The following is a 13,719-nucleotide window of genomic DNA, read 5'->3' on the forward strand; positions in this document are numbered from 1 at the left end:
CAAGTAGTCAACCTATTGTTGCTGTTGTTTCCAACTCCCTGCCAGAAGCACGTGTAGATCTTCTCTGAAGGAATGTAACACCAAAGGCCTTAAATGGCCTCGATAGTTCCACATGTAATGTCTGACATAGAATAAAGAAATGACGAGGCATGGGGGGGCACGCCTTCAATCCCAGCACTTGGGAGGCAGAAGCAGGTGGATTTCTGTGAATTCAAGGTCAGCCTGGTTTACATAGTGAGCCCCTGTCTAAACTAAATACATAAAGAAAATGGTTATCTGAGTGCTCAGGTGACCTGATCAAAACTGAGTAGTCTATACAGAACAACAGCAAGGCCATCTTAAGATCCTTAGGGACTTTTAAGATACATTGAGCAGCCAAAATGTTCTTGAAAAAGAAAACTGGAGAGCTCTAACTATAAAAGTACAATATGAAAATACAGTGACAGGGGTTGGCAGGATGGCTCAGTGGGTAAGGGTGCTTTCCACCAGGCAAGGTAGCCTGAGTTTGATTCCTGGATCCCACAGGGTGAAGACAGCCAAGTCCTGGCAAGTTGCCCTCTGACCTTCATACATTCGATAGCATTCACACCACCTCCCATATAAATCAAGACGAGTTAAAAAGTTCAATTGTGCCGGGCAGTGGTGGCGCACGCCTTTAATCCCAGCACTCGGGAGGCAGAGCCAGGCGGATCTCTGTGAGTTCAAGGCCAGCCTGGGCTACCAAGTGAGTTCCAGGAAAGGCGCAAAGCTACACAGAGAAACCCTGTCTCGAAAAACCAAAAACCAAAAAACAAGCAAACAAAAACAAAAACAAACAAAAAATTGTGATAACAATGTAAATGCAGACTATGGACCCAACAGAGCAGAACTCCAGAGCCCAGAAACAAGCCCTCACACGTGGTCAAGTCACCAAGACCAGGCAAGGAAGGAAAGACAGCCTTTCACCGCATGAAGCTAGACAAACCGCCCAGGTACATAAAAACAAAACAAACAACAAAACCAAAAAACTTAACTCATACCAAACACAAAAATTAACGTAAAACAGATCAAAGACCCAAACATAAGATGTAAACATCTCAGAAGGAAGCAAGGTGAAAGCTTTGGGGTCTGGCAATGAATCCTTAGATATGACAATCAAAGGAAATATACTAAATGGTGACTTAATGAAAAGTTAAAACTTATCAGATGTCAGCCCCCACGCTAGTGACGCTGGTAGGATGGAGCAAAGGCAGGAGCCCCTCCACCTGCTTAGACAGGCTGTAGAAGGCTTCACAGAGAGCAGGCAAAGCCATTGACCTCACAGACAGAGGAGAACAGCATCTCAGGCAGGGGAAGCAGCGTGGAGGTAGGCTCAGCACACGTGTTGTACTTCCTAATTAATACACATAGTTCCAGGTCCTAGAACTAAAGGCAAGTACGAAGCTGGGCATGGCATCATCACATCCCTGGAGTCCCCGCCAGCCTGGGTTACATAAGAGTTCCAGGCCAGCCTGGGTTATGTAAGAGTTCCAGGCCAGCCAGGGCCAGTGTGAGATCTTGCTACAAAACAAAATGAAACAAAGCACACTAAAAAGATTAGAAGGCATCTTTAAAGAGCAGTAGAAACCCTAAGGGAAGATGGTTAAAAACTGATTTAAAAATTCAGTGATAAAACCAGAAAAGCAAAATTTGATTAACTCTTATTAAAAGAAAAACATTTTAGACATAAAAACATCCAGGATACTTTTAAAGCTTACTTTGTATATTTACAAATGCACCTAATAGAATTAGGTGAAAATTCTACTAGTCAAATACTCAAGGGACAACTGGCTTAGCCACTCTAACGTCAATGAAATAGGTGTGTGACGATAGAAAGCATTGTTGGGGACAAAGGCCACTATCACACAATGGTAAGAGGGATGTTTTGACCAGAAAACAATCCATTATATATTTACATGGACTTAATAATATTACTTCAAAATATTTTAAGCAAAAATTAGCAGAAACCACATTGAAGACTCAGAATCACAGAAGGAACTTTTGGCATAGCTCTTAAGTTATTGACAAACCAAACAGGTAAGAACATGGGAAGGATACCAGGGAAACAAAAAGCTTGGACTAATGGGCATATACAACCCTGCACCCATCACTTAGAATCCACACCCTCCTCTAACACAGGTTGACTACTTCCAATTCTGTCCATGAACCAGGCTTCAAAGCCAATCTTAACAAACACCAAAGATTTTTTTCTTTTAAGACAGAGTCTCACATTGTCTCCCAGGCTGGCCATGAACTTGCCTCACTCCTACAGTCTCCAACACCCTGGGTTATGAGAACAGACGTGTGAGCACCGTGCCCAAGAAACACTGAAGAATTAGTATCAGTTACTCAATTAAAATGTTAGCTTAAAATTATTTAAATGACTAACTAGATAAACTATATAAAGAAAACCAGAGTATATTTTGAGAAAGCTCAGTGAAGAAAAAAAGTACAGACAGGAGGAGAAAATGCCACTTACTGTATCATGGAGAGATCGTATCAGATCTGTAAAGGATATTCAGACATCACCTGCCATTGTGGTATTTCTTTTCTTTTTCTTCTTTCCTTTCTTTTCTATCTTTTTTTCTTTCCTAATTCACTTACCTATTTTACTATAGAATACTCATCACTGATTCAGACATAAAATTATTTCTAAAACTTCACCATGGATACTGGATCATTCAGTCAATACAAGCCATGCCTACAGGTGGTGAGATAGAATGGAGCTCTTTATATTCCAATAAGAGTGCTGAATAGAGAGACGACCCAAAATATAAAGTAATAACTTTCACACATTTCTGTAGAAGTCCACAGGGAGAAGTCAGCTCTGATTTGTGACTGGCTGAAGGATTAGGGAGAAAGTAGCCTTGAAATATGAGTAGGTTTTAAATGTGGCTACATAGCAACAAGAGACAGAATCGTTGAAAATTCAAGGTAAGCAATATCATCAAGGTATATCTAACACAAACAGTGCTTCTAGACCAAGCACTGACCACGCATGAAGTGGAGGCCACAAAGGGAGGTTTGGTGCCAAATTGTAAAAGGCTCTGAAAGCTAAACAAGACACTAAGGTTTGACTTCACAGGTAGCTGATGTGTGGGCGCAGGGTCTGTGGCTCAAGTTTTCTTGATTTATCCCGACAGTGATGTGAACGGGGCTCCAGGAGTTAAGTTTTGGGACTGTTTCTGTTGGAAGCCTGGGGTCAGGAAGGTCTGAGCTAGTAGGCCAATAGTAAAAACAGACTGGAGAGATTAAGGAGGCAAGATTAAGGAGATTAAAGAAGCAAAGAAGAAATCTGAATTGACAACTGGCTGAACTAGAAATACCAGTCAGAAGTCAGTCTGTGTGTCTTGATGTTAAGATGATTGGAATACAGGAAATAGTATCAAAGAGATGGAAAATGAATGTATCACCCTCAGATATTGGTATTGCAATCTGTAAATGAGAACTACATCAGAAATATAGTCCTAAGGTCCTTGGAAAACAATTATTTTCTTATAAAATAATACATGATTTAAAATAAGTCTGTCTTTCAACTCCCCCAACCTTCAGACACCCTACTCCTTGACTCTCAGTCTTCCCAGCCCTCCCATCTCATCCCGCCTGATCTCTCTTCCTCCAGGGTGTTGAACAACCTAACCCCACTAACCTCTTACAGCTATACGACATGCTGGCCAGCCTTCAAAGCCTTCATTCTCTACCTGTCCCAAACTCAGAGCATGGCATCGACTACTATTAATTGCTGTTCAAAATTGCAAATCAGGAAGAAACCAGCTACATTCTTAAATGTAGTATTTTACCAGAAAAACTGCCTGTTCTCATTTATTGAGGGTAACTTTTTGGAAATGTACTAAAAACACATTTATCTAAGTAAAAAAGCTGCAGGCAACCAAGCTTCCCTCCGATTTTAATCAATCTCCAGATCCTGGTGTTCTTAATACTGTCTTTTGTTGTTTTGAGACAGGCTTTCACTATAGAAGCCCAGGATGGTTTGGAACTCCTAGAGATCTGCCTGCCTCAACCTCCTAGTGCTGGGATTAAAGGTGTGGCCACCATGTCTGGCTTTAGTGCTTTTTTTTAACTATTCAGTGTAGACAGCTCAACAGTTCAAATGTTCTGACCACAAAGTCATTAAGGCACATTAAGGGATTCTAACAAAGAAAAAAAGTAACAATGGAAAAATTTAAACTCAGAACTGAACAATTAGAATTTGGAGGATGAACTACAATGTCTTTTAAATCTCTTAAAACAGTAGTTAAAGACCAGTTAGTTATCTTGTATTTATATATTCTAAAATTAAAGTAAAACGTCTTGTTTGGGCTTTTCATACTAGTGATTTCTCACGATGTTTTGCTAGCAATGTTGAACAGACCACTTTCCCTAAACTGCCACAATTATGAAGGCTCTCTCCAGCATGCTCTTTATAATCTGTCTAGGCCGATAACAACCACGCCAGTTTTGAAAATGAGCACCACACTGAGACTTGGTTTTGTTTTCTTCCAGAATCTGAATGTTCTACACAAAGAGCTCAGAGCATTCCCACTCCCCTTCATCTTATACTTTATACCTTTTGAAATCTCTTCTCAAGTCATCAAGCGGCGAGAACTGTAGTCCCCTCTCCCCCAGTCCAATTCACTCACCTACAGAATGGGCTGGGAATAGTAGGTATCACATAACAAATCCCCCCATTCAGGCAAAATGACCTGAGGCTGGGGCCACAGGGCTCCTCGTGATCTACAATACACATGCATATGAAATAGAGAAAGCTGGTTAAACCTCTTCTGATGCCGCCAGGTACTGGAATGTCTCATCTAAGAACGATCAGCATTTATAAGAGAATGACATTGTTCTCGAAGTGGAACAATCTGACTCCTATTTCAGAGGCAAGGGTGTCTATCCCTATGAAACAAAAATCGTTCTGTGCTAAGGGTATGGCTGTTGGCCACACTACATTCAGAAGCTCTATGACAGAAGTAAGAGGTCTTCAGTTAGATTACAACAGCGGGGTGAGGGCCTTGCTACAGAGTGGGCCTGGCCCTCGTGCAGTCTGGAGAGTCCGTGTGACGTGGACACTTCCTGAACAAAGCTGTATTGAGAGTCTTACACTACTTTTTATGTCTCGAATATATTTTAAAAATTCTGAAACTGTAGTGGGAAGAGATTTAGATAATTGAAATAGATTACGATTTCTAAACAACCTTTACATATCAATGTCAAAACCCAAAGGAAATATAACCGAACAAGGGTTGATTTGCAAGGGGTTTTCAGTTATAGCTTGAAGCTGTGAGGACTGGGGTCTTGAGGAAGACTGAAAACAGCCTGCTGCTTAGCAACAACCTCCATGTCTAGAACATCAAGGAAAAGAACCACGTTTTCTCTCTTGCTCTCCTCTTTCCCTCCTTTTCTCCAGCTTCACTTTCTCTTTCACCTTTGACCTTTCTGTAATCAGTTGTCATCAACTGCTATTTAGATGGGAAAATTGATAACTTCTCCTTAAAGAGACCCTCATACTGCTTTAAGATTGCATGTTGCTAGTTCCTGACTGTTTCTGTCCAAAACATGGCCTAGAATTGTCTAATTAAAGAAGAAAATGGCATTACTTCCATTTGGCATTCAATTTGGAATTAAAAAATGTTAGTATATTGACCTCTGAAATACTGATACCTGTTAAGACATAATTGTAAAGAGCTCAGAATCTACAGTCTGAATTTGAAAAGCTTAAATTTTCCTTTTACTTTAGAAATGAGGGGAAAAAAACCTTTTCAGCTTCACATGGCAACTATGAAAGTATATTTTAAAAAGTATAAAAATGCAAATAAAGTAAAAGCAGATCTACAAAGACTTTAAGTGTTTAAAAAGAAAGTATTCTGGCCCAAACTAGTTTTTTTAGACTCCCCTTTTATTTCTTACACAATGCCATGTTTCTTAACAATTGAACTCCTAACATATAATATTTTAGGAGTGGCTTGGCTAACAAATAAAAAGTCAATTATTATTCCATCAGAATCAAGAAAGGCAACACATTTTAAAATTAAGGATGGAATGTGACTGTCACAATTGGAATCAATGTCTTTGATTTTAACTGCTTTACAAGATACCTCTCAGTAACACCTGGTGTTTTATCAGTAAAGGAAACTCACCTGACCTGAATTACTACCCCTGAACTATTTTTATTCTGAATTCATTCATTTAGTATTTGAGAAGTTGATACCAGATAGAAAGCTAGAATCTTTCACTTTGAAAAAACAACAGTAACAATAAAAGCAAACAATAAAACATAAAAGTAAAATAGCTTTATGTTATATAGTTTTGAAACTATGTTTATGGAAGGCTTTGCATGAGGGACAATATAGCTTTATGTTAATAAACATTTGCCATTTTATTGCTAAATAAAACTCACATATAGACAAAAAGTATGAACTTACAAGAAATTACCTGTTGGCATCTTAATTTTTAAATAGTTTCATTCTTGGTGAAAGGATTAAGGTTGAAAGACAGCACCTAAAATAATTTAAAATTTATATTTTAGGAGAAATTATCCTGTTTTGAGGGCATTATAAAATGTCAAATGTTCAATCAGCAAAACTTTAAACTGTTGAAAAGAAAACATGTACGACAGAATTTGAGCATCTTAGATAAACATCTAACGCTGAAATGTGAACAGAGGAAACAAAGATCAATGTTAAAAAGGCTAGCTTTGGATAAGGCTTCAGTGTCGTTGAACGTGCATGAAGATGTGCAGCAGCATGTTCAACTGAGTCATCTCAAGAGACGTTTGTGCTTTTCCATGCCAGCTTCTCGGAAGAACCCATAACCTCACAGTTTTTCAACTTGCTGAAAACGGTCAGCCTATAGAAAAATCTCAAAGAGCATTTACAATTCTTGCACTTCTGCTACAACTGGAAAACTTTTATAAGAGCACATCCACACTCAGCGGAGGTCACACATTCTGCCTGTGAATCAGCTGACAAATGCCTGTCTTTAAAACAGGGTCTGACATTTGGCCAGGCAAAGTAAATAAGTGGACATGCTTGTGTGTGAAGTTTGTTACCGTAACAGAAACAAAGGCACTCAACAAGAGCTGAGGAGCACCCATACTTTTGTGGTGACTGCAAGCTCCTGATGCAGTACCAAGACTGAAGCAGAAAGTTTAATCTACTACTTCATATAAGAACAGGTGCAGTATTAAAGACTTCTTTTAGCACCAATCTTTTACAGACAATCAGAGAGAGGGCACAGAGAAGGGGAGAGGGAGGGAGGCAAAGAGAGAGAGAAAAAAGAGAAACAATCAAGAACCAACACATAAACACAGTAAAAGTATATCACTGGTTAATTCTAACTTTTTCCCCCTTCCACACGAACAGGGCTTACCTCAACAAAAATTTATATTCCCATACAAAAAGTAGATTTTGCTAGACATGCAGTGTTTCACAAGTTTTTGAATAGTGAGGACTTCGGCAGCAGTGACTTGCAGTTTACAACATGTCAAAAATCTGATTTATGTCACTTCAGTGTGGGCGAGGTCAAGGCTGAGCAAGGTGTGCACAGAGGTCAGGAGCAAGCAGCTGAGGGAACCACTCCCACATGTTTCCAAACTGCGAACGGGCAGGGTTGCACTCGGAGGAAGGAGCTGCCCTAGGTAGCAGCCCTAAAGCGTGCTCCAAGTTTCCAAGTTATGAAATAAGCCACAGTCTTCGGAGTCTTTACTAATCTCTGCATGTCTTACTAACTCGCAAGCGTTATGTAAGCTTGTGGAGAAATGGCATTCTGATGTGAAACTAATAGGTGCACCACAGGGTTTAAAAATAATTTCCTTATAAACTATGGAAAATTTATACATAATGACTTGAACTTATGAAACTGCAGGAAACAGTAGTTGTAGCAGAGCTCACACCTATGGTGCCAACCCGAAATGATGCAACTAATGGATCTGACGATCTAAGCCACCTGGGAACTGTGACAAAGCCATTTGCGCATGCTGCCACAATCTCCTGGAACTCGGGTGTGTCTCAGTCCTGCTGTGTCTGGGAAATGCTGTCTCCTTGGAATCATCCATCACCTCTGGTTCTTACAATCTCCCTGCCTCCTTCTGCATAGATCCCTGAGCCTGACATACACTAAGAAAGGCTACATTCTGAAAATCATGTTTTAAAATATTAATCTATAAATCTGTTTAAATGAAGTATAGGTGTTTCCTTCATATAATTATTTAAATTATATGAACGGTTACATTTTTCTAAAATCACAATTCAGACATCATTAATTCATGGTATAAAACACAGAAACAAATACATTTGTTCATATATATATATATATATGATAAGCTTTTCACTACAGACGTATTTCCATCACTATATGTTATCTCCCACATTCAAAGGAAATTCTTATAGCTATAGTCACTATACATATATGTACATACATATGTCTATATTTACATAAATCATTTTAGCATACAGTATTTGAGACTGAAAATGAGATGATGAAAAGTATCTTTTATTTTTTATTTGAATTAGGAAACTATTATGCTGTCAATAGATTTCATATGTCAATATAATAATTAACATAGGAATGAGCACTAAAGTGTACATGGGAAATCACGTGACCTTAAGCCATTCAAGATGTATTTATTAAGAGGTGTATCACAACAATTTGTAACGAGTATATTTTATACACTAGAAATTAATAACAAGGAGAGCCATGTGATTCCTTATTTTATTATTTAAGACAGAGTCTTGCTGTGTAGCTCAGACTTGCCTAAAATTTGTAGTTCTCTTGCCTTAGCCTCCCAAATGTTGGGTTTGCAGATGTGAGCTACCTGGATGCATGTGATTCTACATTAGAAAATAAGATTTTCAAGCTAGCATTTCACTGAATGGAAGTCCTGGTATTTAAGAAGAATTTCTCCATTTTCCTGTGAACAAGTATGCTAAGTTGTGACTATCTTTAACAAATGCCCACCTCCTGTTGGTCACAGAATGACAAGCATAAAACAAGTAATTAAAAACAGTGTCTTTGGTTGGTTCATTATTGTGGTTTGAATCTTAAATGCCCCCTACCCAAAGCTTATGTGTTGGATGGTTCGGTACCTATCTGATGGCACTACTGGGCGGTGGTGGAGCCTTTACGAGGTGGGACCTAGTGGAGGAAGTTAGGCCATTTGAGATGGGCCCTTAGCTGGGACATAGGGACCCTGGACCATCCTGTTTCCTGGACACCATGTTCTTTGAGGTGATGTTCTGTCTCCCACAGGCTGAAAAGCAATGGAGCCAACTAACTATAGACCAAGGCTCTGAGCCAAAATAAATTGCTCTTTTATTTTACTTTTCTCAGTGATTTTCCATAGTGACAGAAAGCTAACACAAAAACTCACATAAGTGAGATTTTTACTTAAAACAAGGATAATTTCATGTGGGTCAATCTATGATTCTTGCCAACTCCTATGTATGTGCGCTGTTTTATTATTTAAGACAGAGTCTTGCTGTGTAGCCCTGGGGTTATACTACTATACACACACACCCCAAACACAATAATACTGGTTGACTAATAAGGAAAAGTGAGAGACTCCAAGAAGTAGTATTATTTGCACATGACCTTTGGAATAAAGAAGCTTTTGTAAGCAGAGATGGATGAACATTTCACACAATGTTCAAAAGCACAAAGAAAGAAGATTCAAGGTGGTCAACTAATTGTTGGTAGGTTACAGGCCAGGATGTGTTCAGGGCACATATGTGGAGGGTGTGCAGTGTGCAGGAGTGTGAGATGGTAGAGAAAAGGGTTCCAGGTGTGAGGAAAGCAGAGTCCGGACATAAATATCACCCAAAGGGCATCGGGAAGTCCCTGAAGAGATTTGGCAAAGGAGCTGCATGGTCATATTGGCATATTACGAAGTTCATATTAATAATAGTATAGAAAATAGTTGGCATCAGAAAAAACTTTATTATTATTATTATTATTATTATTATTATTATTATTATTTTAGTAGTCAAGCATAGTGAAGTAAAGTAAATAGAAATGAGGACAAAGAACAGTAATTAAAGATATACTTAAGAGGCATAACGCCGGGCGGTGGTGGCGCACACCATTAATCCCAGCACTCGGGAGGCAGAGCCAGGCGGATCTCTGTGAGTTCGAGGCCAGCCTGGGCTACAGAGCGAGATCCAGGAAAGGCACAAAGCTACACAGAGAAATTCTGTCTCGAAACCCCCCCTCCAAAAAAGGGCTGGAGAGGTGGCTCAGCCGCTAAAGGCTAGGCTCACAACCAAAAATATAAGAGGCATACCACAGAACAAGGAAGCAGAGTAAGAAAGAAAGAAACAAGGGTGCTTTTCAAATGTTGCTGCAATTAAACAAAGTATAATATCAGGTAGATGAACACAGGTGAGATGCCACTTCAGACCCACTTGAACAGCAAATCACAACAGTGCCAACATCAAGTGCTGACAAGGAACAGAGAAACCAGGACCCACACTCATTGCTGGCAAGCTACAGCACAGTACATCTGCCTTGGAAAATACTTGGAGAAGTCCTGAAAAAGTTAAGTATACGGGCTGGGAATGCATCTCAGGGACAGAGTGCTTCCCTAGCATGTGCCAGGCCAGAGAGTCAATTCCCAGGGCCACAGGGGGGAAAAGTTAAGCATAAATTTAGCACATAAATGTGTATGAAAGAAATGAAAGCATGGGTCTACACCAAGAGCTTTACACAAATATTTAAAATGGCTTCATTCTTGCTGTCCTCAAGTAGAAACAATCCACATGTCCATCACCTGGCAAAAAGATAAGCAAATCGTGGGTGTGACCATACAATGGATACTGTTTGACGACAATGAGGAATTAAACAGTCATGTATGTTAAAATATGGATGAACTTCAAAACATGCTAAGTGAATTACAGAAGAGAACACCTATGATTTTACTTACGTGAAATTTATAGAAAAGGCAAACCGTAGAAATGAGGGTAGAGTAGTGGCTGCCTGGGCCTCAAGCTGGAACTGTAAGTTACAGGTCAATAGGAGAAATCTTTTCAGAGAGACAAAATTGTGACAAAACTGGATTGTGGAAACAGCTATACAACTCTGTAAATGTAAAAATGTCACAGAATGGTATGTGTAATTTTACTGTTGAAAACAAAGTATAGACATATATTCCATGAGTAAGAGAATGATTTCTATTTGAGACACTACAGTGGTTTGAAAATAAATGGCCCCCATAGAGTAGCATTATTGGAGATATGGCCTTGTTGGAGGAAGTGTGTTATGGGGAGGAGAGATGGGGGGCGGGGGCGGGGGGGGGGGGGCTTTGAGGTTTCAAAAGCTCAAGCTAGGCCTAGTGGCTCATGGTCTCTTCCTGCTACCTATGAATCCAGATGTAGAACTCTCAGTTACCTCTCCAGAACCACGTCTGCCTGCCTGCTGCCATGCTTCCCACTGTGATGATAATGGACTAAAACTTCTGAAACTGTAAGCCAGCTCCAATGAAATGTTTTCCTTTATAAGAGCTGCCATGGTCATGGTGGCTCTTCACAACAAAAAACCAAAACAACAAAAAACCCCTAAGACAGACATATTAAGTTTTTAAAAGATTTCTATTTATGTGTATCTATGTGCGTCTGTGAGAGATTATGCCATGTGTGAAAAGGTACCTGAAGAGTCTAGAGCAGTGGTTCTCAACCTTCCTAATGCTGTGATCCTTTAATACAGCCTCTCATGTTATGGTGACCCCAACCATAAAATTATTCCATTGCTACTTCATAACTGTAATTTTGCTACTGCTATGAATTGTAAATATCTGACATGCACATCCCAAAGGTTGAGAACCACTGGTCTAGAAGGTGTTAGATTCCCTGAAGTTAGAGTTGTAGCCAGTTGTGAACGTCCCACCATGGGTGCTGGCAACTAAACGTGGGTCCTCTGGAAGATGGAGTCTTAACGCCATCTCTCCTGCTCCCTAGACATTAGCAGGTCTTCAAGTGCCATGAGGACATGCAGAAACAGAAAATGCAGATCTCTCACTCGGGAAACCAGTAAGATCAGAGAAGAGGGCCTCTTTCTCTGGACTTGAAGCCATGTATTATGCACATGTCATGTGACAGAGCCAGGGACTGTTTCCTGTAAGACACCACACTGAAGCAGGGTGGTTGGAGGAAAGCCAAGGAAACAGAAGAGCAAGAGAAAAACCAGAGCCCTCTCCCCAGAGGCAAGCTCTTCCGGGCAGATTTCCGATGTTTACCCCTCCATAATTTGGTATGTATGGATTCCTCATTTCTATATCTATCACTCTAGACAAGAGCTATGCCCCTGTCATGGATGTAGTTAACACTACCCCCTACTTATTTAACCTTTCTTCATTTCAACATTTAATAAGTCACATTATTTCTCCTTTGGCTACATTTGCAATTTCAAATGAGATAGGTGCTCCCTTGGTATTTGTCAGGGATTGGGTCCAGGACTTTTTACAAAGGCCACAATCCATGGGCACTTGAGTGGGCATATTTCCCATGTGCATCTTTTTTTTTTTTGTATATTTTAATCTTTCCAGATGACTTAAAATATCTAACCCAATACAATGTCAATGCTATGTAGATAGTGGGAACAGGATCTTGCTCAAGAAATAAGTCTCTATATGTTCAACACAGATCTAACTTTTACTGAGTATCATGGATCCACAGGTGATTGAGCCCACTGGTTGTAGAGCCCAGCAACCATGGAGTCTACTGGTAAGGGTGGCCAACTGCATCTCTACATCTTCATAAGTCGGGTCACTGTACAAACTGACTTTTGAAATATTTTATACATAATGTCTTACTCGCACATATGTGCATGTACCACGTGTGCCTGGTGCCTGTAGCAGCCAGAAGAGGGCACCAGATCACCCTGGAATCAGGTTGGTGATTGTGATCATCAACAGATGATTGTGAGTCACCATGTGGGTACTGGGAATTGAACCTGGGTCCTTTGCAAGAGCAGTGCTCTTAACTTCTGAGCATCTCTCCAGCCCCACAAGCTAACTTTTTACTGTGTTGTAACTAATGGCACAGTCTGGCCTGTCCCATTTCCCCTTCTTTATCAGCTGTGCCTTAACTTTTACATCATGATGCTTTTAACATTTACATTCTGATCTATAGTCCTAATGAACCATTCTATGTTTTGCCTCTGATTTACTTTAAAAGTTGGGAAACAATAAAAAAGTACTTGTATTATTAAGACTATCTAGTATTCATGGACAGATTCACGAGTCATGAAAGAATAATATATCTTTTTCTCATGCAGTAGGGTCTCTTTTCTTGCTTAATGTTTAAATGTTTAAAATCATTCTACGTTTTAATTGCATCTTATTTGAATTTTTATAGGTAGGAAGTTAAAGAACAATAAGATTAATTTTAACATCACAAATATTAGCCTCTTAATCATGCTATTTATTGTAGGCATTTCCCTTTCATTTCCTTAGACACCATCTCTTGCAGAGCTCTCCCCTACCCTGGTATTTGACTGGCTGTCCTCTAGAATTCCTATCGAACAATCAAGCTGTCATTTCGAAGCTTCTCTTCCCCAGATTGATTCTGTCCCTAAAGGGCCTGTCTCCCATTTTGTCCACTCTCTCCTTTGCTGGAAGCCATCACCTGACTTCCTGTAACAGGATGCAGTACACACTGAGTTCCTGCGTGACGAATGAAATCTTTCTTTTCTCTTTACACATGGTAGCGT

General features: G+C 39.8%; 1 protein-coding gene across 3 annotated transcripts in view; it reads right to left on the reverse strand.

Moving 5' to 3' along the window:
• The window catches only part of Nrg4 (neuregulin 4), a 79,875-nt gene extending 72,187 nt beyond the window's left edge, over window positions 1-7,688 (reverse strand). Inside the window, exons 1-3 of one of the 3 annotated variants that reach the window (XM_076576313.1) lie at window positions 7,390-7,684; window positions 6,454-6,519; window positions 4,659-4,752 (exon numbers count right to left, since the gene is read on the reverse strand). In XM_076576313.1, the coding sequence (XP_076432428.1) occupies window positions 4,659-4,752; window positions 6,454-6,463 (104 nt within the window). In that variant the 5' untranslated portion in view covers window positions 6,464-6,519; window positions 7,390-7,684. Of the gene's footprint in view, window positions 1-4,658; window positions 4,753-6,443; window positions 6,520-7,389 lie in introns of all 3 variants that reach the window. The other 2 variants (XM_042280969.2, XM_076576315.1) reach the window with 2 other exon arrangements.
• Between the last annotated feature and the right edge of the window lie 6,031 nt (window positions 7,689-13,719).

The sequence above is a fragment of the Peromyscus maniculatus genome, chromosome 7, assembly GCF_049852395.1.
Source record: "Peromyscus maniculatus bairdii isolate BWxNUB_F1_BW_parent chromosome 7, HU_Pman_BW_mat_3.1, whole genome shotgun sequence".
NCBI lineage: Eukaryota > Metazoa > Chordata > Mammalia > Rodentia > Cricetidae > Peromyscus > Peromyscus maniculatus.